General features: G+C 40.0%; 1 protein-coding gene across 1 annotated transcript; it reads right to left on the bottom strand.

The window, feature by feature from the left end:
- Positions 1-3,357: 3,357 nt before the first annotated feature.
- LOC123098258 (DExH-box ATP-dependent RNA helicase DExH14) lies at positions 3,358-24,943 on the bottom strand. Its single transcript, XM_044520201.1, has 49 exons — positions 24,604-24,943; positions 24,459-24,511; positions 24,178-24,337; positions 23,565-24,006; positions 23,418-23,483; positions 22,095-22,199; positions 21,712-22,011; positions 21,186-21,302; positions 21,010-21,069; positions 20,822-20,893; positions 19,890-20,006; positions 19,635-19,796; positions 19,331-19,396; positions 19,103-19,255; positions 18,939-19,022; positions 18,497-18,571; positions 18,290-18,421; positions 18,145-18,210; positions 17,554-17,619; positions 17,343-17,465; positions 16,453-16,602; positions 15,894-16,106; positions 15,646-15,801; positions 15,338-15,562; positions 15,156-15,257; positions 14,976-15,056; positions 14,804-14,884; positions 13,928-14,131; positions 13,728-13,844; positions 13,159-13,281; positions 12,999-13,088; positions 12,799-12,924; positions 12,619-12,681; positions 12,269-12,357; positions 11,460-11,550; positions 10,922-11,071; positions 10,648-10,839; positions 10,447-10,512; positions 10,220-10,375; positions 9,993-10,136; positions 9,640-9,707; positions 9,387-9,552; positions 9,216-9,278; positions 7,309-7,404; positions 7,047-7,214; positions 6,727-6,897; positions 5,858-6,004; positions 4,200-4,331; positions 3,358-3,697 (listed from the first exon to the last, which is right to left on the bottom strand). Exons 1-49 carry the CDS (start codon positions 24,708-24,710, stop codon positions 3,617-3,619), a joined length of 6,237 nt encoding a protein of 2,078 aa, XP_044376136.1. The 5' UTR covers positions 24,711-24,943; the 3' UTR covers positions 3,358-3,616.
- Positions 24,944-27,427: the final 2,484 nt, after the last annotated feature.

Genomic DNA, 27,427 nt, shown 5'->3' with positions numbered 1-27,427 from the left:
CTCAGCATCTTGTCCTTTTTAATTATCTCCGGATCATTTGCGTCATCTTCTCACTTCTTCTCCTCCCTATCCGCGTGCCAACGCAGGAGCTTTGCTACCTTAGGGTCCGCGAAATACCGCTGCAGACGAGGAGTGATCGGAAAGTACCACACCACTTTTCGAGGAGCTTTCTTCCTCTTCTTGTATCGAGTGACGCCGCACACCGGACATATGGTAGACTCCGCGTGCTCGTCCTGATAAATGATGCAATTGTTCATGCACACATGGTATTTCACGTGCGGTAAATCCAGAGGACACACGATTTTCTTCGCCTCCTCGAAACTGGTCGGGCACTTGTTCCCCTTGGGAAGACGTTCGTGCCAGAATGACATGTTCTCGTCGAAGCAGGCGTCGGTCATTTTGTGTTTTACCTTCATCTCCAGAGCCATGAGCGTTACTTTCAGGCGGGTATCCTCGGGCCTGCATCCTTCATACAATGGAGTAACCGCGTCTATCTCCAGTTGATCCAGCTTGGCTTTCTCTCGGGCGGCAGCTCTTGCGTTATCCGTCTGCTTGAGAAGCAGCTCTTGAATATGAGGGTCCTGCACCCAGCCCATCGATGGTCCATCGTCGTCTGCTTCGCCGGTGGATCATGCCCTTCGTCTGCTCCCGCATCTTCCTCATCATCATGTCCGGCATCTTCTACATGATGACTGTGTACAGCATCACCGTCGTGATCATGTCCTGGAGATTCTTCGTCTTCTCGCCCGCCCGAGCCGCGGTGGTTGTCTTGCTGCCCATCCTCATTTCTTGCCCGACCCCCATGGACGACTTCATAGTCATCTTCATCACCTTGCCACCGATAGCCATCCATGAAACCACGCAAGAGCAGGTGGTCCCGCACCTGCCCGGAATCCGGGTCCGTAATAAGGCTCTTCAGATTGCATCTTCGACACGGACATCTTATCTCCGTCTCGTTCTTTTCAAGCATCTCGGCCTTCGCGGAGCTCAAAAACCTATTCACGATGCCTTCGGTCATCGTGCGGACCATGGTCGCCTGCGGGGTAGAGCAAAACGATATTTTAGAACCAAGAAAAAATTTGGCATGACTTTCCCTAAAAATAGGACCAAAAAGAATACATAGTGCCAAAATTCTCGCCGAAACGGAAATGAATCAACATTCCGGCAAAATATTGGCAACTATCGCATTTCAAATACCGGTACCTGCAAACACAAACATATATGCAACACCACTAACATACATAGATCTAGCTAGGCCATAAAAAGTGCATATGCACGTTGTTCGAGAGGGAGAACAACATAAAGATAGCTTCCCCCTTACTTATCTATCAAAAAAAGGTAATTTAACCACTTAATTTGGATGAATTTATGGTGCAAATGAGGTGAGGAGGAGGAGGCAGCCGAGACAAGCTTGGAGGAGGAGGAGGAGAGAATGAAGTGGGGAAAGTGAGTGGGTAGGTGTGGCTGTCCAAAATATCTAGCTCGTCCCAGGTTACTAATGGCGCACCACCACCTAATGCGCCATTAGTAACCAGGGTTACTAATGGCGCACCTGCTGGTGGTGCGCCATTAGTAGTTTTGCAAAAAAAAACAAAAAAAGACAATAATGGCGCACTGTCCCAGGTGCGCCATTAGTAGTTTTGCAAAAAAGTAAAAAATAAAAAAAATATTGTAGTGGCGCACTATGTGGCTGGTGCGCCATTAGTATGTCTGGAAAAATAAAAAATAAAAATTTGTTACTAATGGCGCACCAGCACATGGTGCGCCACTGCTACATAGCAATGGCGCACCACATGTCTGGTGCGCCATTAGTGGCCATTCCATCTATAGCCCTTTTCCTAGTAGTGAGAGAAACCAAGGTAGCGCGTCAGGAAGGAGGAGCGGACTGCCACGAAGGCCCGAAGAATGTCCCCGAGGTCAATGTTTGCGCATCGAATAGGTGCAATAAGGCTTTTGGTGCAGTTTATGACCAGCCCAATGACATCACCGAAGTCAGCCAAAGTTGAAGTCTGAATATCCTCTTTAGTTGGTGCAACAAAAATGGTTGCATCGTCCGCATATAGTGACACCCTAGTAGGAGGGGGCTTCCCACTCTTAGAGGGTGGAGCAGACCCTGGGAAGTAGTCTTTTCTAGGATATGGTGTAATGGCGAGCACAAAGATTCAAAAGTCTTTTGGCCCTCGGTAATTCTAAATCGCATGACATTTTCATCCATCTATTCATTGTGCAGTCAACACACATGACAACGCATCCCGTCTCGTCATGGTAATGGCACCTAGCACGTGACCCAACTCATGGAAACGAGCGAACCAATTTGTGGTTGGATGGTTAGAAGGACAATGATATTTACAGCCCATCAGAGTTCAAGTCAGACTTGACACTGGTGCTCGCATTTGCCTAGATTTATCCCAAGCCTTTCAGCGATGTGCGTTCGGTGGGAGAAGACATTACCATCGACCATGAAAGCGTCTGTGATGACTTCATCAATCTTTAAAATGATGTGCCGGGTCACTCTCTTGGAGATGCTCATAAGATAAGGTGTGTGCACGTATATTTATAGGGGTGAGTGTATGTTTGTATATATTAGCGTCTGCGTATGTACCGTGTTAAAAAACTCGTGAAAACGGTTAGATCACTTGAAGGTGATCGGAGAGTAGGCGGCTACGGCGGCTCGAGTGGATGGAAACGGAGTATGTAGCCTCTGCCTGTCATGCTCACCCTCGCTTGGCTCAGTTGATGCGAACGGAAAAGCACAAACGGCCTACCATGCCCGGTGCCACTAGTCTTAACAGCCGGAGTTGCCGCCACTTTTTTTGTACAAATATTCTGGATTTTCTATTTCTCAGTCAACGAAGTTTGCACATCAAAGTAGAGTTTCATTTCCAAAATATACAACTACTTAGCCAAATACCGACGATCTAAAAGTAACAATTTCTCACTCCATGATAAGTCCGCCGGAAACAGAATCAACAGCAGGCGCGACTGACAAAGGGATGGTTATTTTCTATTGCATGCTATGAGACGGTCACGTCAAAAAAAAACTCAGCCGTGCGAACAAAACCGGAGCAGCGCTGTTACAGATAGATAGCGAGGTGAAGGATATCAATTATGGCATATGGAAAAGTAAACTTAAAAAAGGATATCAATTACGAAATGCACGCGTGTTCAGGACCAAGGCGGCGCCTGTGGCGGTCATAGTGCGAACTATTAAGGAGAAGGCGTCTATCTGGGCTATGGCGGGCGCCAAACATTTGTGTAATTTGATGCCGCGAGAGCAGGCCTTTGCCCTTTCCGCTTTGGCGGGGTTGTGATGTACTCTTCTCCTTATTCAATGAAAATGGCAAATCTTTTGCCTCGTTTCAAAAAAAACACTTAAAAAGGTGTTCATTTCTTCCAAAAGAGACGTGTACAAATCGTAGGAGGCCCAAAACCACCTCACAATCGATTTGTATATATAAGCATTACAAGAGACGTGTTGTTAGCTACACTCAAGTAAACCTATACAACAGCGAAATCCAGAAAGGCTCTGATGAGCATGGGAGCATGCTTGATTTTGAATATCTGGATTCCTGGGAGCTGAGTTCCACAAAAGCAGATCTGCTAGTCCGCGGAAGAATTAGACCTTCGCTAGATGCCCAAGGGAGACCTCCTGATCAAACCCAAGGTAGCAATCTGACACAACAATCAGCTTTGCCTCCTGAAAAGAGTATCCTCTCGTCAAAATATTTAAAAGTGCAAGAAAAAAGGACCATGTAATTATCTAAGCACAACGCCAGCACATGGAAATCATACGAGTCTTCATTGGAAGAAAAAACATGTCGTGCATTTGCCTAGATCCCAAGTTTATACAGCAATCTGACAGAATCCACCAAGAACTATGGATGGACATATTAGGTCTGCATATTGTTCAGATTCAACATTTATACAACAAACTGAAGCACTGAATAACACAGATGCATAGTGAATGGCCAAACATGGCAAGGGTAAAAAGGTATATGGCAGAGCTAATATATTGGCAATTTGGTGTCGGCTCTAGCATAGTAAGGCTCATCATTTAGATTGCTGCTCAATAATTATTGTTTATTAAGTAAAAAAAAATCGACGATTCTTGGGCACAAACGTCAAGTCACTCAAGCAGAACAATATATTCGCAGTGAGCTTTGCTTAGTCTAGCAATTCACATGTGGAGGAATTATTACCTGCATATTCAACATCGGTGGCAATTCCATGCGAGTGTTAAGCACACGATCTGCAAAACTAATTCTTTTCAGACCATATAGCTCCGAGCTTGTAATATTCCCCAGGACCAGCCACCAGGCTTCTTGTTTCGCCTACAGAAAACAGCATGGAAAGTTAAATGCAAAGGCATTTATTGAACTTCAGGAATGAACATTGATAAAAAGTCCAAAAGGCAATAATATTGAAGCTAAAGAGGATTTACGAGTACCACATTGGAGCTAATATAGTAACAGTCAGTTACAAGTATAACAGGCAATTATTAGCACAAGATATCATGAGTATACAAACAGTTTCTTAGAACACCGGAAAGCTCTGTAAAAACGTCAAACTCGCAACTACACAAATAGTTGTTTTCTGCTATTTGCTTTGCCGAATCTATCACCCGTTTTTTCATTGCACAGGGTAATAATTCTAGGGAGACTTCGTGATTGTTGACACATGGCAAGTTTGATATGCCAGTAGCAAATCAGAGTTGTGAGGTAATGTATGGTTATTTCATTATTTGCCACCTACCACATTTGTTTCTGGCTGAGAAATGGGGCTTTACCTGAGATAGCTTAAGTTACTTGTTGGTACACTGAAACTTTCAACAAACCTATCAAGTTCTTGTATAATATTTCAAATGTTTCAAAATTACTGAAAAAGTTCCATGTGGATTTGTTTATCCAATCTTTTAAATCAAACACCAACTTGGAGGCTATATTTATCATGTTGGATTACTCATTACTACTCCCTCCATCCCATAATATAAGAGCCTTTTACTAGTGTAAAAAACGCTCTTATATTATGGGACGAAGGGAGTAGTATAATACCGCTGAAGCATACATTACAGTTCTCGAAAGTACCACTATCATGTCAAAGGGTTTTGTAAAATTACTCCATCCACCTGTAAGTATATGTTCGGTAATCCACCGGCTCCACAAAATCCTACGCTCCGGCTCCTCCAAGCGAGCTCCGGCTCCTCCATCAATCGTGAGACCGAGGAAACTGCTCGGCTTGATCGCTCCGCTCTGGTTCATGAGATGGGCCGAAAGCCCAATCTGGCCTGGGGCCCATACGGAGGGGAGGTGGTCGGATAGAAAAGGCACGAGAGACATATCACGAACGAATCGGTATGCCACTTATCGGTGGCAGTCTGCCGTAAATTTGACAAACTCTTTCGTTTCCAGGATCTGCGGAGCGCCTCATTCCTCGCTCTATGATTTTTATCTGCAGATCGCTCCGCTCTCTCGACCCCAGGGAGTTGCAGCGTTCGGGTCGGCTCCTCCCGCTCCCAGAGCAGAGTTGTGGAGTGGAGTGGATCCGAACAGGCCCTATATTAAGTCCCTCTGTCCCACAATATAAGATGTTTTTTGACAGTGTAGTGCCAAAAAACGTCTTATATTATAGGACAGAGGGAGTAGATAATACCATAGATACGACTTGCAGGTCGTGAAACTTCCGTGAAACTTCCGCTAGTATATTATTAGAAAGCACTAGAATCTTGCATTTGAGGCCATAAATGGACAAAAGTTTAGCTTATGTAACAGCAGTCTGATCCAATGATACAATGCCATATGTTTGACAATGAGATGCAAGCAGTACTTATAAATCATAGCAATTTTACATAGTCACTAACCTTAGGGAATTTAGAGGAAAATACTCTTGGCGAACGACGCGTATTTTTAATTTGCATTCTAATGTTCAGCATTTGAGGTTTTGACTGCTCCTTATCTTCATTCTGTAGCTTAACTTTAACATCAAGGCGAGGGAAATGTTGCAGATCCTGCATAATACAAACATAATATTCACAATATGATTTTCATTTCCATCTGGCGGTACGAGGAATCGAGGATATTACCAAATGACCTTTATTGCATGGATGACATAACTATCCAGTGATACAAGTTGTAAAGGTACCTCTCAAAAAATACAAGCCGTAAAAGAGAACTGGATAAAAGAAAAGTGTGGACTTGCACCACACTACGTGAAAACCCAAGGTTTCAAAACATTTTTGTTCCAAACAGAATATGCTTATTGCTACTATGAGGCTAGAAACTCTTGGGCACAACACAAAAGCATAAGTGGCTGAGCCTAACACAAATTATACTATTTCTCAGTAATTTTCAATAGCAGATTTGGTAGCACTTCTGTTCCATGCTAAAGATGGGAATACAGATATGTAACTGCCAATCATATATGGGTTAATTTGATAAATGCCACTCCAAATTTGGCGATTCCGAGAAATGCACTGCAATTTCCAAACTTTGAAAAATGCCATTGCATGCCATTTCCAGTGGCATTTTTTCAAAGTTTGCAAAATTGCAGTGGCATTTTTTAAAGTTTGGAAATTGCAGTGGCATTTTTATGGATCGCCATAATTGGAGTGGCATTTATCTAATTAACCCATCATATATTTCAGCAGATATCTAAGATCGCTAGGGAAACAAATGTTCTTCCATAGGAGTGTTCTTCCAAAGGCAGTGCAATGGAAGTCCAAAGTAGTACCTGATACAACTCTGCAGCAGAAAACGGTTGAAGCAACTTGTGTAATTCTTCACGAGAACGATCTAGCAAGCTCAGAACTGTTGAAACTCCTCTGCCTTTAAGATGATCTAGAAGGTTATCATTCATGGATGGTAACATCAAGAGTGATGAATCTCTCTCAAACCAGAGACCCTGATAAAACAAAATTGAAGTTCAGTTGATAAAGAAAACCCTATTTGGAATTCTGACACTAGTACAATGTTATCCTTCCGTACAGAACCTAGCTGCCAGCCTACCACAGATCATCAAAATGAAAGAAAATCTGAATCAACAGCATTCACCTGTATGATCATTTGTAAGAGATGCATACATGTCAATGCACTTGAAAGCCATCCACTGTTGGCACATACATCAATCATAGCCTGTATAATACGTATGCTCTGATCAAGAATTGACTTCAAGTCAGTGATATAGTCACTAATTGGTAATTCTGCTCTGGAGAAGTGTGCCTGCAAGGCAAACATGGAAAGAAGAAGGTATTTAACACCTCACGGTACATTGTAAAGTATGTATTAGCCTTAACATCAGTTGAACTCCGCTTACCTGGAAGAGTAAATTAGCCTTGACATGTGGGTCATCAAGGTGGTGCTGGTCAACTGAATAAGGGACCTTTTCGCAGAGTGTTCGATTCAAGGTATCCTGAATAGGAGAAAAACATAAGTGCAATCACAGAGATAACATTGTCACAAAATCAAGTTCAGGGTATTATACTAAGATTATAATGTTTTGATGGACTGGATGTATGGTATTTTTCCACCTCCAAACAAATAGATAATTGCCTTGAATAAAAAGAAAACCAGAGCACTCTATTCTTCTAAGAGAAAAGTATGTTTTTGGTCCCTCAAGTTCACACAAAGTATAGAATTGGTCCCTCAAGATTTTTTCGTATACATTTGGTCCCTCAAGTCTCAAAACCAGATAAGTTTGGTCCTAAACCAGATTTTGAGCACGTTGACCGGTTTTGACCGCCACAAAACCGCCCGATGAACAGTAAATTTGGAGGAAAAAAACTTCAAAAAAATCTGATTTTTTTGGGATCCAATATGCTTACATGCGCAAGGTGCGACCAACTTTTCATGCTCTTTCGACACTCTAGGAGCTGGTGAAAAATAAAACAAAATTTTGCTCACAAAAAAATAGCCAAAATTGTTTCTTTTTGCTAGAGCCCGTCCGATGTCATTTCATGACAAAATTTTGGTCGGACCTTGCGCATGTAAGCATATTGGACCCCAAACAATTTCAGATTTTTTTTATTTTGTTTTGATTTTTTTCAATTTACTATTCATCAGGCAGATATTTTTGTTTTTTTACCACGAGCTCCTTGAGTGCCGAAAGAGAACGAAATTTTGTTCACATCTTGCGTACGCAAGCATATTCGACCCCAAAAAATTTCAGATTTTCTTGAATTTTTTTTTTGTTGAATTTACTGTTCATCGGGCGGTTTTGTTGCGGTCAAAACCGGTCAACGTGCTCAAAATCTGGTTTAGGACCAAACTTATCCGGTTTTGAGACTTGAGGGACCAGATGTATACCAAAAAAATTTGAGGGACCAAGTCTATACTTTGTGGGAACTTGAGGGACCAAAAACATACTTTTCTCTTCTTCTAATGTGGCAAAAGTGGGACAAGACATTTCACGCCGTTGCTCACACTCTAAATTTGTGGCTTTCCTGAAATGCATTCGCAAGAACGAGCTGCACAAATTACTATGATATTGTTTGTCTTAGGAGGGATCACGTGAAAGTTCTGTTTTCCATTGTGCATGCGTACTTGTGAACCTATACCTATGGACTGACCGACGGATGCATGCTACAGTACACAGTTGTGCTTTTTATGCCTTGTCTATTCTACAAAAAGATCTGCTGTGAATTGCTAACAATTTAGGTATATCTAGTGCTACGATGCACAATTTGTGTTCTGTTTTCTGGCCTTTTTCCTAGGCTGTGGCAGAATATTTGCATCATAAGAATTTCCTTTTTTAGACAATTGGAAGCAATGGTAAAGATGATGCAACCGAATCAGTTGGGGCTACTGTAACATGGTGTGATTGCCTGGTACACACAAGGGCAAAAGAGACATTTCAGCCACCTCCTCCCTATTGCATATGCTACACCAACCCCATGCTCTTCAAAATGCAAAGCCAAAGTGTGCACATGGGTGTGATGCATCATTCCATTGAGAATCTACCTATATGGTACATATGTGCAGATACACGCCTCTAGTCTCCCAGTCTATCTCTCTTGTTTGTTCGCTTCCCAGGAGCAAAGCCAAAAATTAGGGTGACAAAGAGCAAATGCCATGGACTTGAGTGTCCTTAGCAATTTTTCCTTTAAAACTTTCATGTCAAGGACTGACAGGATTTGTCGAAGGAACTATAATCCTTTATCATTGTATAGAAAAAATGGAGGAATGCTTGGTTTTTGGAAAAGAAGGGTTGATAGGGAAACTCACCTCATTATGACGTACAGGAAGCTCGTCGAATTCTGCAGCAGCTGACAGTATGTGCACAAAGGCCTGCAGAAAATAGTCTGAGCTATTAATCCTCTAGCTATTCCAAATCAACTGGTGCTACAACAGCCAAATAAAGAACTACCGAATAAGTAAGGCATCAATTGTACTTACTTCCAATGATGTATTGGGACCAATATTTGACCCAAACATTGAGACGGTAAGGTAACTAAGGTAATATTGTGAAGCTATTTTCCCCAAAATTAAAGACTGCACAGAATGGTCATCCACTTTTATGCATCCACTGTCTTCAAGATCTTCAAGTGTAGTTTCCACTAACCTGTTTATACAAAGCAGGATAGACAGACTGTCATGTGATGTTAAAGCTAGTGGCAGGTCTAAGCTAAATGAGGTCCTTGTTTATCACCTCGAGAGATAAGCATTCAAGGTATATGTTTCAGTATCTTCCAATCCGTAGTAAGATGGATTAACAACCTGCCGAACAGACATTGCAATAGATGCATATAGCCACATCAGAATTTCATAACGATATAATGAAGGACTTCTATCAATAGCTTAAGGGTAACAGGTTTAAACCAACAGGAAAACACAACAGTTGTATATATTCAACGTATGTACATCAATTGTAAAGTATTTAGTATCCATGTTAATTATGGTTTTGACCAGAGAAAATTACAGCCTGAAACAGTGAACATGAAAAATTGTCCAATTAAGTATAAGTTAAAAGAACATAGTTAGGAAAGAGAACAAGATAAATACCAGTCTGCGATATAGGTAAGTCCAAGTAAGATAGATAATTGCCTCCTCTTTATTACCAATTGTGCTCGAAACAATCTCTGCATTTATGTGATCGTGCAAGTGCTCCCTCAGATTACTTTCAACAGGGAACGGTTCATACAAGAACTGAAACAATTACAATAACGAGTGTTAAACTCAAGATGAATAAGCATCGGACCGTTCGTTAGGTAAACAAAGTAACATGCTACCTTCTTATAAAAGCTCTTTTTTGGTTCATGAACAAGAATAACAGCTTTGCCATGTTGGTCATATTGTGGCCGGCCTGCACGACCCATCATTTGCAGAATATCTGTGATAACATAATCAACATATCTTTTTGTTTTCCCATCATAGTATTCAGTACCCTACAAAAGAATGGAGTGAGTGCTCAGATAAACGTCGTCAAAGATGAAGAAAATGTGAAGCATCATGTCACCTTGATTATGACCAGGTGAGCTGGAAGATTGACACCCCAAGCCAGTGTGCTAGTGCATACTAGTACCTGCCAAAACAATAAATTATGTTTACATTTTGCTCAACTATGTGACCAAGTTCATATAAAATAGACTGCAATAACCATACTGAAGTGTAACAAAGAACCTGTTAGCAAGAAATTCAGTTATCAAACAAGACACACCTGAATCTTGTTGTTTGAAAAGAGTTCCTCAACCAAGGATCTATCTCTATCATTTAGACCTGCATGATGCAGACCTATTCCAAACTGAAGTGTATGTCTCAAATTGCTATCAGTGACTTGTGAAAGAATCATGTCTAGAGAGTTATCTGCCATGCTGAGGAACTGCGTTGGTTTCTCATCAGATGCTGCAAGCTGCAATATAGAGTACAACACATATAAGATAGTAGCCAGCTATATACTTTCTTAGTGACAGAAAAACAGAGCAGCATTCTACCTGAATGAGATCAAGAGCTGTAAGTCTCGTCTGTCGACGTGATGACACAAAAATGAGAACTGGTTTATCAGGTGAATGAGTACATATGGCTGCATATGCTGGTTTGTTCATGCTATTCATTCTCGGGCAGTAGAACTTCCCAGGATATCCCTGTTTGTGGAAAAAAGGCAATACAAATTTATGATGTAAACTGTGAAGCCTCTTTTAAGCTGTGATATATCAAAACATGTAACGATCAAATAAATAATTGACTATCCACAGATGGGGAACCGGAAATATTTTTCTCTCCTCGAGGTAACACAAAACTAACGATTACCTTGCCTAAATATCTGCTTGCGGGTTAAAAAAAGGGTCATCCAAGAATGCAGAAGAATTAATAAATGAATATGTTTCTTAAAATACAACTTTAAAAAGCAATGGTTGTGTGTATCTTCATGCCTAAAGCCAGCATCATGAGGAAAGTGACTCTACTGGAGAATATGGGCAGTTGTTATTGAACCAAACAAGGATCTTACAGAACAACTGAAATCCTCCTTACCTGAATATGCACTTCAAGAGGTACAGGCCTCACGCTGGGCTTGAAATTAAACAGACCATCATCTCTGACGCCCAACCAATCGGCCAAGTCACTGAAGTATTATGGTAGATGCAAGTGGTCAGCCCACACAGAAAAGTGATCCGGTGATCATATACACATTACGAAAATAAATACAGGTACATGACAAGCCTATCCTGGGCCCACATGCTCGAAGGTGAAGAAAAGAATATACATGCATAACATGCTCGAAGGTGGAAAAATAACATAGATGTACATACCATAGAAGTAGGTGTACTAGCAAAATCTATGCAACAATATGATTTTTTGTGTTTTCTAACTGTATTAGTCATTCATCGTGTAGAGCTCGTAAATGGACATGCTTTTGTACGATTTTTTTGCTAATACACTTGTTTTTGCATGATACATATCAGTAAAAAGATGAGAAACAACACTTTCAAGTTGTTGAGAGCACCAAATCCGTGCCCTACATGATAATAACACCTATGGTTCTCAAATACACTGAGAGTACTCCTAGCACTCATGTCATAGGATTTATTTTTAAAATATGTGTACCCTTAATTGAATCCATTGATCAGGACCCCCCCCCACCCCAACCAGGGGAGCCACTGGTTAAATACGATTTAACACTGGTGCATGTATGATGACATGGCATTGTTTCTGCAGTTCATACGCGGGCAGAACTCATAAAGCACATAGATAGCTCTATAAAATTACAGAGTAGATAAGGATATTCTGATGTAATAGCGGATAGAGAGAAATGCAAGCCAAAGTATCCCTTTGAAACATACCGAGCATTGGCTAATGCTGTTGATAAACCAACAAACCGAATTGAACGTTCCGTTTGTGATGATATGTATCGCATTCTTGATACGATGACCTGAAATAAGAAGTTTCACCATTGTAAACAATTGTAAGTACACCTTCAAAGAAGGATAAACACAGCAGAACATATGGTATTGAGGTGAATCAATGTAAAAGACGATAAGTTGTACAATGTTGAGATATAGTAGTACAAAGTAAATGAAGTTACTTGAGAGGCCATATAATATGTTAACATCAACAAGAGTCTGAGTTCATAGGCAGGCTACAGTGTAATTTACTAAAAGCATTTATCAAGTTGTGCGTATGGAAGGGTTACCTCAAGAATAGGCCCACGGTCAGCTCCAAGAAGATGTATCTCGTCTAATATCATGAGTCCAACCTATCATCAGCAAGCTAACAAGTCAGTGCAACTTAAAATAAAATTATATACTCCGTATAATTTACAGAAACAGAGCAAAACATAAAATAGCCAACGCAGAAATAAAAAAAATTAGACCTTCATAACATAACTTCTACTGTGCCAACTGCGACTAATCCCATCCCACTTTTCGGGGGTCGAAATTATGATATCAGCTGATAATAGGGCCACCATGTCTGGTGTAAAATCACCAGTCATTTCAACCTGCCAAAAGCATCACTTCAATTACATTAAGCACGATGATGTATTGGTGGCAGAAAAGATGGAATGCTACAAACCATCTTCTTCCCAAGCTGAGTAACAAGCCGATGTCTCCAATCATTCATTCTTTCTCGCACTATAGCCTTTAGAGGAGCAATGTAAACTACCTGAAAAGGTGTCAAAACATATCAATGCCAAAAAATATCTCGGCTTTATACAGGAATTCAATCAACAAACCTTCATGTCCGGCTGGGTATTGAAAAGATGAAGCATTGCTAGTTCTGCAGAAATTGTCTTGCCACTCCCAGTTGGTGCTCCCAAGAGCACATTAGTTTCAGTGTGATAAAGAACATGGAAAGCCTGGAAAACAAAATCATCAGGTCAGAAAGTATATGCATTAAAGGAAAAGGTACATTAAGCTGGAATCAGCCGGCACAAACAGTGTATGCACCAGGCATCATACAGCAAAAGGAATACTCCCTCCGTTTCTAAATATGAGTCTTTAGAGATTTCAATAGAAACTACATACGGATGTATATAGACGTATTTTAGAGTGTAGATTCACTCATTTTGCTCCGTATGTAGTCTATATTGGAATCTCTAAAAAGACTTATATTCAGGAACGGAGGAAGAATTTGATAACTTCCACTAATAGGAACAGATTGGTAAATTGCTATAGGAATACTGAACTGAAGTATCGAAAACGTTTAACTAGAAAGTTATGTGGTGCAAATACACTAGCATTAGCATGCTGAAACATAGCATGAAACAACCAAGACAAAAGATAAATGGAATCCAAAGTGCACCTGTGTTTGTATGGGATTGAAATGGGTAAATCTATACAAATCTTCGTATGCTTTGTTGCCAAGAGCGCTCAGTGGAAGAGGCTTCAAGTCCAAAAGTTCAGTGTGTGTTATTTGTGTCTGCAGGAAACACATGCAGAATTCAAGATTTGACAGTGGAATGTAAACACTGTGGAACTGACATAAGATATTGCTAAATTCACCTGAGGCAAGGTAAGATTATGAAAAGAGACGGTAAAGATTGACTCCGCATGCAACCAGGAGTCTGATACAGCTCGGATATAGTACTGCGGCGGATGAGGCTCGAAGATCGGTATATTAAAAGACATTTTTGTAGGTGTACCTCTTGCCATCTTCTTTGTCAGTGTGAAGAGCTCCGAATGATAAATAGTATCATTTTCAGAATCCTGTAAACAAATATTATTGTTACTCCCTCCGTTTCAAAATATAAGGTGTATTAAAATTTTCAAAAGTCAAACATGTGCATGTTTGACCAAGTTCTTAGAAAAAGAATACCAATATCTACAGTACCAAATTTGTATCAATAGATCCATCATGAAAAGTATTTTCATAATTTATTTATTTTGTAAGTAGATGTTGATATTTTATTCTATAATCTTGGTCAAACATACACAAGTTTGACTTGCACAAAAATCGATACACCTTATATTCTGGAAAGAAGGGAGTATAAGCTAATTCTTTGGCCCTTATCAGTTGCTGGTACACACGCATCCAATAGTAACTAACTTAACACTGAATGAGACAAATTTAGGTTGGCACCCATAAATGGAAGTTACAGAATTTGATTCACTGTACAGTTCTTAATACAACTGCATACACAATGAGCTGATGTCTTAAGTCCCAGAATGATGACGATGTATATAGATGTATGTCCGTATCTGCAGTTACTAGTCTCTAAGCACACTCATATCAGTGGCATCTTCAAATAATCACACCAAACTGTAAGTACACTAACCATAGTCCAGTACTATACATTAGATAAGTTTTTTCAACTCTGCTACAATTCTAAAACGATTTAGTGTCAGGTGCAAAAACATAACATGTGTAGATTAACACACCTCCACAATAATCAACCATCGTTGTGACATGCCATGGTGACGATCCTTCCACACAAATTCAGGAGTTATAAGCAGGTCCACCTATAAATTATCATAGTAATCGCGTAAGTGGTAAATAATGAACTAATTTAAGAAAAAACATCAGAATAATTGAGTTGACACCAGCTCTTACTTTCAGAACAGTCCTGGTGATTGGACTAACGGAAGCAGATAAGTTGACATGTGGGAAGTATCCAACATACTGCTTAACCAACTTCAGTAGGAAAAAAAAGTGTTAACTTCATCAGGTATAGTCACTAGCTCAAACTAATAGAATCAACCATATATGCATGACTTGTAAGTCTACACATACCCTTCCCTGATGAGAAAAACGAATGAGGGCTCCAATGTCATTTTCCTCCATTTCATAAAGACGGTCCAGGTCCACATTTCTTTCCTCAAGTTTCCACAATATCTAGTTCAGAGAGCATTAATTATATTTGGGAGACGAGAGAAAGACGAGATGGTAAAAAAAAAGTGATGACCAATAGCAACCTCAGGAGAAATGTCCCTATCGAACTGCCTAAGTGGATGGAGATGTGGCCATATTTTGCGATCTACAGCCTTGCAATATTCCAATAATAAGGATGTCATCTCAGACCACCCCCTTCGCAGACAAATCTCAAACAACGCCCTCATAATGCGACCCAAGCTTTGACTAATGTATTGGGCATCAGAGTGTAAGGAGGAGCTGTCAACTGAGGCACGGGAAATAAAAACCTGAAAATAGATCAAATTCCTCAACTTAGGAATGTTCCTGGACTCAAACTAAATGAAAAAAGTGACAGTTCTTCAACAGTAACCTGTATGAGAATTGAAATTTTCCCATGCTTGTCAGTCGGCCCACCCTTAACTTCCAATGGGCATGCTTTCCTGGCAAGTGTTTCTAATTCATCTTGTTCTTCTTCTCTAACTACGATATTTTCGAATTCAGAGGAATGGGCCACCATGTTAATCACCTGAGGTAGGTATCAAGAAACGTCAATAAAACTTCACGAGCATCACGAGCTGTAACAAAGAAACCACAAAAGGAGATAAACCAACTGCCTACCTCACTTTCACTCATGTGACGACGAAGCATCTCGTTGTATGTCTCAACACTGGAGTACTGAAGGTAAAAGTGACTTGCAATTCGACCGAGCTCTGTGCAGTAGAAGTTGCCACTCTTTTCATCATAGCGCATCATCTTAGCCTTGTCTAGCGAACGTGCAGCATCAATAATAAATGACCGTTGCTTGGCACCCATGGAAGGATCTCCGATCACCTTAATGGTTAGACAAGTTAAAATGTTGTCACAATCAAAGAAGTGTTGGGTACCAATATGTTCAGTGAAACACCTCAAAGAGTAATAAATTATCTAGTTTCTGACATGATACAAAATGGTTGTTCTTAAGAATACAGGGACCATGACTTATTTCTGAAAGAATTAATGCGTTAAAAAGAACTATGACAGTGTAACAGATGTTAAAAGAATTTATGTACAAGGACTGCTTTTCAGTTATTTTACTCGGATGATATCAAAAACCACACTAGAAAATTTGCCATCCACTGAAAAGAGTGATATTGATTTTATACATAAAAAAAAGTGTGAACAGTGGGAGAAATATCACCTCTTCCCAAGTTATCCCATACACCAGAGGATTAGTCTTCATCCTTCTAAATAAGTATGTATAGCCAAGCCAGGCACAGGCCTCCCTGACATTTGTTACAGTTCCCAAGGCAACCTCAGCATTCAAGTTATCTTTCAATGATCCAAGGAACTGCAAAATAATTGTGGTCACGAAAAAACTTACAGCAATCAACCAACTTGCCAAGGCTACATTTCAAAAAGAAAAAACTTGCGACTTTGCAAATTAGCAATGTTTAAGGTATTAGTAACTATTAACTAGTCCTAAGAAACTACCCTGCTAAGGAAATTAATTAGTATTAGATCATCCACAGTGGTCCGTGTACTTATCTAATGCCATGACAAACCAAGATTTTGTTGAGGTGGGGATGAGGAGATGCAACTTGGAAGAGATGCAAGGTAGCACAAAAAACAAGGTATAAAACAAAATGTGCAGTGAAAAGCTCACCATAGACTTAGAGAGATAGAGAGGGAAGAAAAATTCTATGAAAAAGAATAGCAGATGTAGGGGAGGGTCCTCTGTGTATTTTCAAGGGCAAAATCGATCGAATATACAGGACAAATACTAGTCAACAAAGTGTGACACTATTCCAGCAAGTACTCCTCTTCATGTCCCACCTATTTGATTGAGTTTGACCATGATATTTGCAGAGCTCTAGAATATATCCCCCACTACACTGTCATTTTTCAAGAAAATTAGAACTTCTAAGGTTTATTTTTCAGAATTTCCACCAAACCGCACAGTTTCACCGGATACACCGCCTCTACAACTCAATCTTCTAACCTATAACTGGACACAGAAGAATATTTGATTGATATCGTTCACAGCTTGTTCTAATATCCTCCATTGTAAAAGATCACATGTTTGCTGACCTGGCTTTCTATTGGAAGCTGACTAGTCAATAATCTCAAATAATAAGCCAATTTGTCATGCGTCGTAATAATAATTCCTTCACCACTTTTATCAAACTGTGGCCTCCCAGCACGTCCAAAGATCTAATAAGGAAATGAAAGAGCATTAGAATATAATATTTGAGTAATAGAAATGAAGGAATGCAAAATCACGACAAGTTCAGGGAGGTACCTGCATCACATCGAGCATCCCCAGATCTCGCCATCCGCCAGCTTTAGCATCATATAATTGTGTGCCCTGTTTGTTGGTAATATATTACTTTATGCAGCAGGCCAGCAGTACAGTACATTGGGGGAAAAACGATTGTAGACAACTGGAAACATATGTTGGCATTCTTGGATTGGCCAAAAAATGTATTTAAGATAGCACAATCATAAGAAGGGTATTGATTTGCATCCATCTAAACCAACTAAACTAAGTTTTTTTACTATCACCTTTGCAGAGATAATTTGAGTATGACCTTTCCAAAGAACACTGTTATCTATTAATAGTATCTATATTTACTGAGTTTACTACCTCTAAACAAGTCACTAAACTGTTTGAGTTTTTTTTAGTATGACCTTTCCAAATAACACTTTTATCTATTAACAGTATCTATAATTAATTACTTTACTACCCCTAAAGAAGTTACTAGATGGAATTAAATAAAATAACATATGCTGACAGTAATTTATTTTACCAATATTTAGTTAAGAAATAAGTCATGTAGATTCCAAGGAAAATGTTTCTATGGCATGGAAAAAAAAACAAATAGACACTAACCTTTATAACAACTGTATGAGCTGGTAAGTTCACTCCCCAAGCCAATGTTGCTGTACAAACAAGGACCTAATCGAAATAAGTTAGCACATGACTGAAACTACTGAAGGTTGCACAGAAACTTACTTTCAAGAGACCATCAACTTACTTTCAAGAGACCATCAGCAAACAAGCGCTCCATCAAATTTCGGTCAGAACGCATCATTCCAGCATTATGTATGCCAAATCCAGAATCAAAAAATTCTATAACTTCACGACTTTTAGCTTTACTGACATCTTTCTGCAAACACAAGACTAGGTAAATAAAAATTACTAGATTTAAGGCTAATAATAAAACCAGAATGGTAAAGTATACCTTGATCAATCCGTATTGGGGATGGTCTGCATTTGAAAATAACTCCACTTCCCCTGCTTTTGCAGCTAGGTCAATCTGCAAGGCATGACATAAGAATGTGCAACTGAAATCGACTGAAAAATGAATACAGATATCAGAAAAAAAGAAACAAGAGGACCTGAAGAGTGTCTTATGAATAGAAAACATAAATAACACTGTGGAAGCATAATTTTATTACATTCAAAGAACTTATGGAGTAAGGCTTGCTGGAAGTTAGCATGGCACGGGACGATACATAGCTTGGCATATTGGTAAACCATGAGTACAACAGATAATTTAAGATAAATAAAAGCTTAAGGATGCGCAGACATTGAAGATATAGAAGTATGGCAATGCCAGGATACTTGATAAACAGTAACATTTACCCCACGCAAAAATCCTCTTATTAGAAACTATTACTTACTAGGGTTCTAGCGGTTTTCCCTGTATCCTTGCGGGTATGTACAAAAACCAATGCTTGATGACCTTGTTTAATGGACTCCACAACCTAACAAGTTGATATAGTGTTAAAAAGATCTGTATGAATGACAAAATCCAGATGGAACTACGATACAAAAGAAAAGAGACCTTGTCATAGCAAATACTATTGAATAGATCATTTCTCTTGGCGTAATCCCTTTCAGTGATTCCAATGTACTGTTGAGCAAGAGGAACTGGACGGTAACTCGAGTCAAAGTAGAAAAGGCCAGTATCTGCATTAACCCGCAAAAATTCTGCAACCTGAAAATGAGAAACCCCATGGTTTAATTAATTGCATGGACTCAGGTAGAGGACATGATATTGAAGGTAACAAACCTCTTTGTAAGTAGGCAGTGTAGCAGATAGGCCAACAATGCGAATCATTGATTGCATGGACTCAACCTGTCAAATTCAGATCACTCATAAATATGGATCAGACATAACAAGAAACAATATCTAGAGAAGAACAGGCATATGATATGGTCCTATGAGAATGTAGTCAATTTAAGTCTGTCCATTTATTATTTTTTATAGTTTTTACAAAGATTTATAGTTTACTTTTTGAAATCGTTAAATATAAGCACCCCTTTGATCATAACAAGCGAATAGATGGGCTCCTATTTTTCTCTCCAAAACTGACCTGGCGAAGAGTTCGAGCAACTAGTGTCTCAATTACTGACCCTCTATCATCATTTAGCAGGTGCACTTCATCAATGATTATCAGCTTGACCAGCATTGACAGTGCCATATCACTGCTTTTGCGTGTAATGACATCCCACTTCTCAGGAGTAGTCACTATCATCTGGGTAATGCACAAATAAGTACAGTTCACAAGGTTAAAAAAAGTACAGCTCAGAAACACAAGTTTAAATAATGAAACAAATAAAGATAATACCTGTGTTTCCTCAATCTCACTTCTGGTCAACTGCATGTCGCCTGTAAGTTCTTTAACAACCAGGTTCAATGGAGATAGTCGACGACCAAATGTTGCCGTTACCTCTGCAGCCAAGGCCTACATAACACAATTTTGATAAATATAGTGATCATAAGAACCATAGTTACCTGATCCGCAATTCAAATTTGTGGTTCGCAATTTTCTACCTAATACGAATCGGCTTCGCTTAGAGGGTGCACATCTCCGATTCGCGAACCAAATATGAGGTTCGCTAATCAGTAAAATTTGATAAGCAATGTGTAGGAATCAATGGATTTTGTACACACATAGCAACACAGAGGGAGGCCTGGGCAGTTGCCAGCCCAGCCCAACAAAAAATTTGTCTTCTGTACATTCTCAGTGGCTGTTAACCCAAAGCCACCCGCTGTCACTGCTCTGTTATGCCTCTCACCCTGCACTACAGAAGTCACAGCCCTCCTCCAAACTTGATTTTGCAACCAAGTGGTCAGCTTGGTAAGCTATCAACAAAAATTTGCAAACTTGATTTTGCAGCCACTGCTCTGCTGTACTTCTACTGATTAATTTCCTCCAGAACTGCAGTTGCAGCCACTACTCTACTTCTCCCGATTCATTCCTCAACCATCTTGTCCATGGCGACGCGAGGACGGCTGTAGTCAAAGGTGCATGGTAGAGCAAGCACATTGGAACGGTTGAGCAGCCACCGTAATAGCATGGTCGGCTAGTGGCGGAGACAGCATGGGTTGAGCAGACACAGTGTGGTTCCATCTTTTCAAAGAATTGGATGGCGAACCATCTTCTATCTGGAGCGGTTCGGACCCTGATCTAGATCAGGGTTCCATGCCTTGTCTAACGAATCCAGTGACTATGATAAGAGCATCCAACAAGAACAGAGTATGTAGGAAGAAGAATACCTTCATTGGTGCAACATACACTATCTTGAACTCATTTTTATGCAAAATGCCTTCCCTGAAGTGCTGTTTAACCTGTAGAATTTATCAATAAGCAGAACCCGTCAACAAGATTCGGGAAAAAAATCGCTGATAAGGTTCAGAAAGTCAAGACTTCATAACAACTATGCAAGTTTTACCAAGGTATATACCTCATGAAGAACTGCAATCATTGCAATATTTGTTTTGCCAGCACCCGTCGGAGCACAAACCTGAACATTTATGCAAGTTAGCTATGACAACAGTGGTACACATAAACTTAATGGCACAAGCTCTCTTCTTGAACATGGAAAGTGCAACTGCACATATAGTAGATTTAGTTACGCACTAGAATGTTCTCATTGGTGTTGTATGTGGCTTGAAAAATACGGCTCTGAACACGGTTGAGTGATTTGTATCCCTGGAAAGCAGCTTGGGCAATATCATCCAACTCTCTTATTTCAATCTGGAAAAAAAAAAGTAAGTTGTGTTGTAATCAACAAAAAAACAGTAACGGTGTGCAGTCAGCAATTTGTTCAAACCTGCTAATGCTCAAGGCTAATTAACTCGGTGCAGGCTAAGCCATTTCGCTACAGAAATAAAATATAGATAAAAAAAGAAGGAAGATTGCATGCGTTCAAATATGACTATTTCAATCAATTGGATTAATGCAGTAAATTAATACAAGGAAAATGTGAGCAAATTGATCCTTGTAGGTACTTGGCATTCACCATTTCATGAGATCATAAAATCACCTCAAACTAAATGTAATGTAGGACTTGTCCTCTTTCACTAAATCTTTTCGAAAAAATATGGCAGGATCCACGAAGCAATACAAAAGTATGTACCATGACATAAAGAGGCTATAGGAATACCAGTTTCTCATTGGGTCCCAACGGTGCTGTAGGAGTTGGTGGAATTTTCACTTCTTCATACCCCTTCATATGTTTCCGTGTTGTTCCTTGAGGAAGAGAGGTTACTTGGAAACTACTCTCCCCTTCTCCAGTCCCAATCATGTCATCAAATGGCTGCTTTCTTTCACTTGCTTGAAGAAGGGATGAGAAATCATCGGCACCAAAATCATTCATTCCATTTTCTGCACCACGTTTGGCACGTCTTCCCTCTTTCCTCTTAATCTTATCAAGCTGACGCTCATACTCTGTTTGTATTGTTACCTGCAGGCATAGTGGATGTGAGAAGTCATTTAACACTGGATTACCCACCTCATCAGAAAATTCATAGAAGAAAGTAGTCTTACTTGTGTGCCATATGTTGGCATCTTTGGTTGATTATTTGAAGACACCTTTTCTGATTTCAGTATCGTCAATCCATGCTGAATTGCATCCCCTAGCTCTTTTCTATGCTGCAGACCATGATGACATAACCAATCAGTTCCATTGCATTAGACAGGCAAAACAAGTGAAGTTGCTCGTTAACACAAACAAATGAAAGCCTCCTGTTATTGACCAACGCAACGATAAACTAGGAGCTTGCTATCGTGGCCAGAAATCTTGAACTTCTAACTTGAAAAATGAAAGCAGGAAGGCCCACAGGAATATTTGCAGCAACATCTATCAGTCCACAATCACTACCAGTGTCACATTTTCAAATGGTAAATCTAACATCAGGTGCTGGTTACACAAAATCTGAGACGAATGTATAACTGACATCCAATACCTTAAGGTCCAAATTTTGAGCAGGACAAGTCTACATGTGCATAGCTACTCACTGGGGCTCTCATTCTCACTTTTCACCTCAAGCAACATATGGCAGATGGTCTCTCATAGCCTCATATGCTCATGTTCATATATATACTGCTACAACAGTTTATCATCATAACTGCATAGCGTATCAGGGCAACATAGCCTTCGGGGTCTTGCAAAGATCTGTTTAAGGTTCAGATTTTAACAAGTTAATGCAAGGACTGGCAGTAACAGCAGTCATTACGTTGTAAACTGTTACAGATTTTCTGGAAGGGGAATGTCATGACTCATCATGATTGACCTATCTCATGGTTAAGTTGGGAACCTCAAATTTAAGAACTCTTCTGGGTTAACTATAGCTGCTCGATTCTTGCCACAGTGAAAGCACAAATTATGTGTCAAACTGATTAAAGAGATAAACAAGGGATAGACTATAAATCTTTCTCTTATGAATGAGAATTATCAAGATGAACAGAACAAGGCCACATAATGCACTGGGTCATAAAAAAGAGTAGCCAACAATCATAGTAATAACTTAATTAATGTCTAATGAACTTCTGGTTCCTCCCCTGGCCAGTTTGCTGCCTGAATTTTAGCCGGATATTAGCCTTTGGACATGTAGCCCAGCCAGGGTTCTGAATGTTTATAAAGTGATTTGCTAGTAACTGAATCCTCGGGCATGTTTTGTTTATATCACATTAATAAGTTGCAAGGATGCAGGACTACGAGGTATAATGTCCTGTTGAATATCAGTAGAAGTCGTAGTAGTTGCAGAAATACAGCTAATTATTATTTTAATTACTTGATCCAGGTATCATGTATGAAGAACCATGCAAAATAAACTGCACACAGATAATGACAGGGTATTAGTCTCTTACTGAAAGAAGATCCTGAACTATTTCAAAGGCACCATCCCCAACCATGTCCAGCAGTTCACCAGCTATCTGCAATGTTGGAAGGTTGTAATGTTAAATGATTGTGAGTCAATAAACAAAGGGAATACCGGAAGCAAATTATAGCAGCACCTCATCGCCTGCTTTATTGGAACGTAGCACTCTGCACAGAGCCATTGCAAGTTCATCTCCCGAGAGCATCGAGCCACCACTTCTAGTTATCAGATCACACTGATCTTTTAGCCACCTCAAATTCACAGGACCCGCAAAAGCAGTTGAATTACAAGATGTAGTGCTGGCATCATGCTGCTCCTCTTGAAATGAACTCAGTACACCACTTCCCAATGGTAGGTCATCATCAAGCGTAACATCAATAATGAAACGAGAAGGTGCTTTGAAGTCAAAGCTTGCCCCAAATTCACTTGTATCATCTCCATCTACGGCCTTCGTGTCTTCCTGTACAAATTCCTGAATGCTCCCCCGTTGAAGGGAACAGAGCTTCTGAGCTAACTGAGCTAGCTTTTTCAAAACTGAGTCTTGCACGGTGTAGCCCACAAGTCGTTCCAGTTCATTCCTACGGAGATAGATAAAATCATGAGTAAAGGATCCACGGCATTTGCAACGTGCTATGTCATATGTTCTTTCTAAAATTAACCGTGTTTAAAATATGGAAACATGGTGGGCAGCATTCAGAGCAAAGCAGCTAATGTGAGGGCTCTCCACTTAAAAAACCAATAGCATATACCTTCTCTGGAGGGGCTTCTGGGTGGTGTCAGACTCCGTGCCGAACAACCTATAGACAGCCTGAGCAACCTGCTGGAGTTCCTCAGACACCACCTCCCCGTTCAACAACTCCACCACGGCTCCGATAAACTGCTTGTACGCCTGGCGCACATCGCTGGGAGCTGCAACAATGGGTGGCAATTTCAGAAAGTAAAACGCAGGGAGACACGCACACACCCACGCAAATCCGTCGCGTCGGCTCTAGCAGCCGAGCGCAGGCGGGGAGGGTTTTGGGGGAGTTACCGTCGTCCCAGTTGGGCACGAACCTCCGGGCGAGCGCCCACTCGTCATGCGGCCTGCGAAGACAGCACGAGAGCGTCAGGGATACCATCGGATTCGGGCCGGGTGACTGAAATTGGGGTTGGGGAGGGGATAAGCGCGGTGATACCTTGGGAGGGCGCGGGCTTGGAGGGCGGCCTTGCGGAGGAGGTAGGCCTGGTCGGCGTCGAAGTGGGGGCGGAGGGAGCCCGTCAGGCGAGGGAGCGGCGCCAGCATCTCGGAGTCGGATCGCCTCGGCGAGTCGGCGGCGGAGAGGGGGGCGCGGGCGGACGGAGGGAGGCGGCGGGGGCAGTGGAGAGGCGACGGATGCGAGTTTGGGAGTGGTTGACTTGGGTTGGACTCTGGATCCCGTCCTGGTGGTGACGGAGGGAGACGCCCCGCGCCGAACTTGCGCCGCACGGAAGCGCCTGCGCCGGTGGACGGTGGTGGACTGGTGCTGCTTCGTTTCCGTGCGGCTCGCACTCCCCTCTCTTCTGCCTCGCTGCCTCCCTGCGGCTACGGGCTGGGTGGGCCCACTCTATTGGCTAGACACAAGCCCAGCTGACCAAACAGAACAGAGCAGGGCTGAGGCCGGGGATGGAAGCCCAAAAATCATGTGCCGGACGGATGAGATGCGCTCGCGTCGAGCGAGCCCCATACGGGCCGCCCAGCCGGGTGGGAGCCACAGCCTGTTCTTTCTTGTTTCTGTTCTATGTTCTCATCTTTTGTTATATTTGTACTTTTCTTTAAAATTTCAAATATTCTATATATATATATGTATCTATCACAAAAAAACTCTCCATAAACACATTTGAAAAAATGTTGAATAAATATTAAAAAAATTAACAAGAATTTGAAAAATGTTGAACAAGTATTTGAAAAAAAATTAATAATAACTAAAAATGTTGAAAAAGTATTTCAAAATGTTAAATAGGTATTAAAAATGTTGAATAAGTATTTCAAAAATGTTGAACAAGAATTTAGAAAATGTTGAACAAGAATTTAGAAAATGTTGAACAGGTAATTGAAATTGTTAAATAAGTATTAAAAATGTTGAACAAGTATTTAAGAATTTAAAAATGTTGAACGAGTATTTGAAAAATATTGAATAATTATTAAAATGTTAAACAAGTATTTGAAAAATGTTGACATCGCGTTCGCACGATATTGAATGTGTATACAAAAAATGTTGATCACTTGTTACAAAAAATGTTTTTGACATGTACAAACATGTAGAGTGAAAATGAAACAAACATAAGAAAACAAAAGAGAAAATGGAGAAGAAAAAAGAAAACCAAACAAAAAATGGAGAAAAAAAAACAAAGAATGAAACAAATCTGAGAAGAAAGAAAAAAGAATGAAAAAACAAAGAAGAAAAATAAAACAAAAGAAAACAAAAAAGGAAAAAGAGAAAATGGAGAAGACCGAATCGGTCGCCTCTAGAAGATCTCGATCCTTCTACTAACCAGTAACACGAAGTGGGCGGAGTAGTTAGCTGCACTAGTGAGAACCCTGGAGGCCAGGGTTTGATCCCAAAGGGCGCCCCGTTTATTCCTTTTTTTTAATCTGCGTGCGCTTAATGGGCCGGCCTGGCACTGTACACGTCGGCACAAGAGATCCTTGTGGACTCACTTATGCAACAAAACGTCGTTGCGCCAACATACAGGGAAATCCTAAATGGCACCCTTTACTTCAGTGTACAACAAACGGGCGCACACCGATATGTTTTAAACGGGCGCATACACGCAAACCCTAAACAGCCCATTTTCCCTTTTTTCTGTTTTAAACTCATGCAAAAAGAATGACGGACATGTTTTGAACCCTCGACCTCCTTGTGCAAGCTAGCTATGATAGCCAACTAGACCAATCACACCGATCTGATTATCTACAACCTTTTCATTCATTTCTTCTTCTTTCTATTCCCGTTTCTTTTTTCTTTTGTTTTTCTTTTTCATATTTCTTTTTTCTTCTCAGAATTTTATGAACGTTTTTTCAAATTTAGTGAACATTTCTTCAAAATCAATGAACTTTTCTTCTAATTCGATGAACATTTCTCAGAACCGATGAACTTACCTAAAAATCTCTAGACTTTTCTTCAAATTGTTGAACTATTTTAAAATTCTCTGAATATTTGTTCAAATTCGATGAAAATTTTAAAAATCATGAACTTTTCTTAAATTTTGTGATTTTTTTTCAAAATCAGTGAATTTTTTTTAATTTGACGAACTGTTTTAGAATTTAATGTATTTTTTTAAAATCCATTAAATTTTTCCAAATTTGATGAACTTTATTAAAATCGATAATTTTTCCGAAATTCATGAACAATTTTTAAAGTTTGTGAACTTTCTTTTTAAAATTCGTGAGGATTTCTAAATTCAATTTTTTTATATTTTTTTATTATTTTCGGATTTTTAAATTGTTTTCCTTATTATTTCGGAAGCCAATGGATGACCAGTCAATTGTCGGTCAGTCAACCGCGATCGAGCGGACAAGGTGACGTGCGGGACGAGGGAACGAGGCGGCATGGGCCAGCCCATTTTGCGGACGCGTATGCTGAAGGGGCTCCCCCAAATACCGCAGCGCTATGTCTCAGCCCAGTACTGTAGCTACCTCTCCGTGAGTTTTTTTCTCTGCGTTTTTGTTTTTGGTTTTTACTGTTTGCACGGGTTTTCTTTGATTTTTTTATTTAATATTTCTGTCTACGAGTTTATTTGGTTTTTTTGTTTCTTTCTTATTTTATCAACAAATGTCTAGTTTTTCATACGTGTCGTAAATTTTTACTATCATTAGAAATATATTTTTATATACTTGCTTAACATTTTCTGAATACATGATTAATATTCTATAAAATATATGTATTTATATAATTTTATCATACACATTGTATATTTTTTATAAATGTTGAGCATTTTTCAAATACATGATTAATATTTATCAAATGCATGTTAAAATAT

The sequence above is a fragment of the Triticum aestivum genome, chromosome 4D (genome assembly GCF_018294505.1).
Source record: "Triticum aestivum cultivar Chinese Spring chromosome 4D, IWGSC CS RefSeq v2.1, whole genome shotgun sequence".
NCBI classification, from domain to species: domain Eukaryota; kingdom Viridiplantae; phylum Streptophyta; class Magnoliopsida; order Poales; family Poaceae; genus Triticum; species Triticum aestivum.
This window is presented reverse-complemented; position numbering and strand designations above follow the sequence as displayed.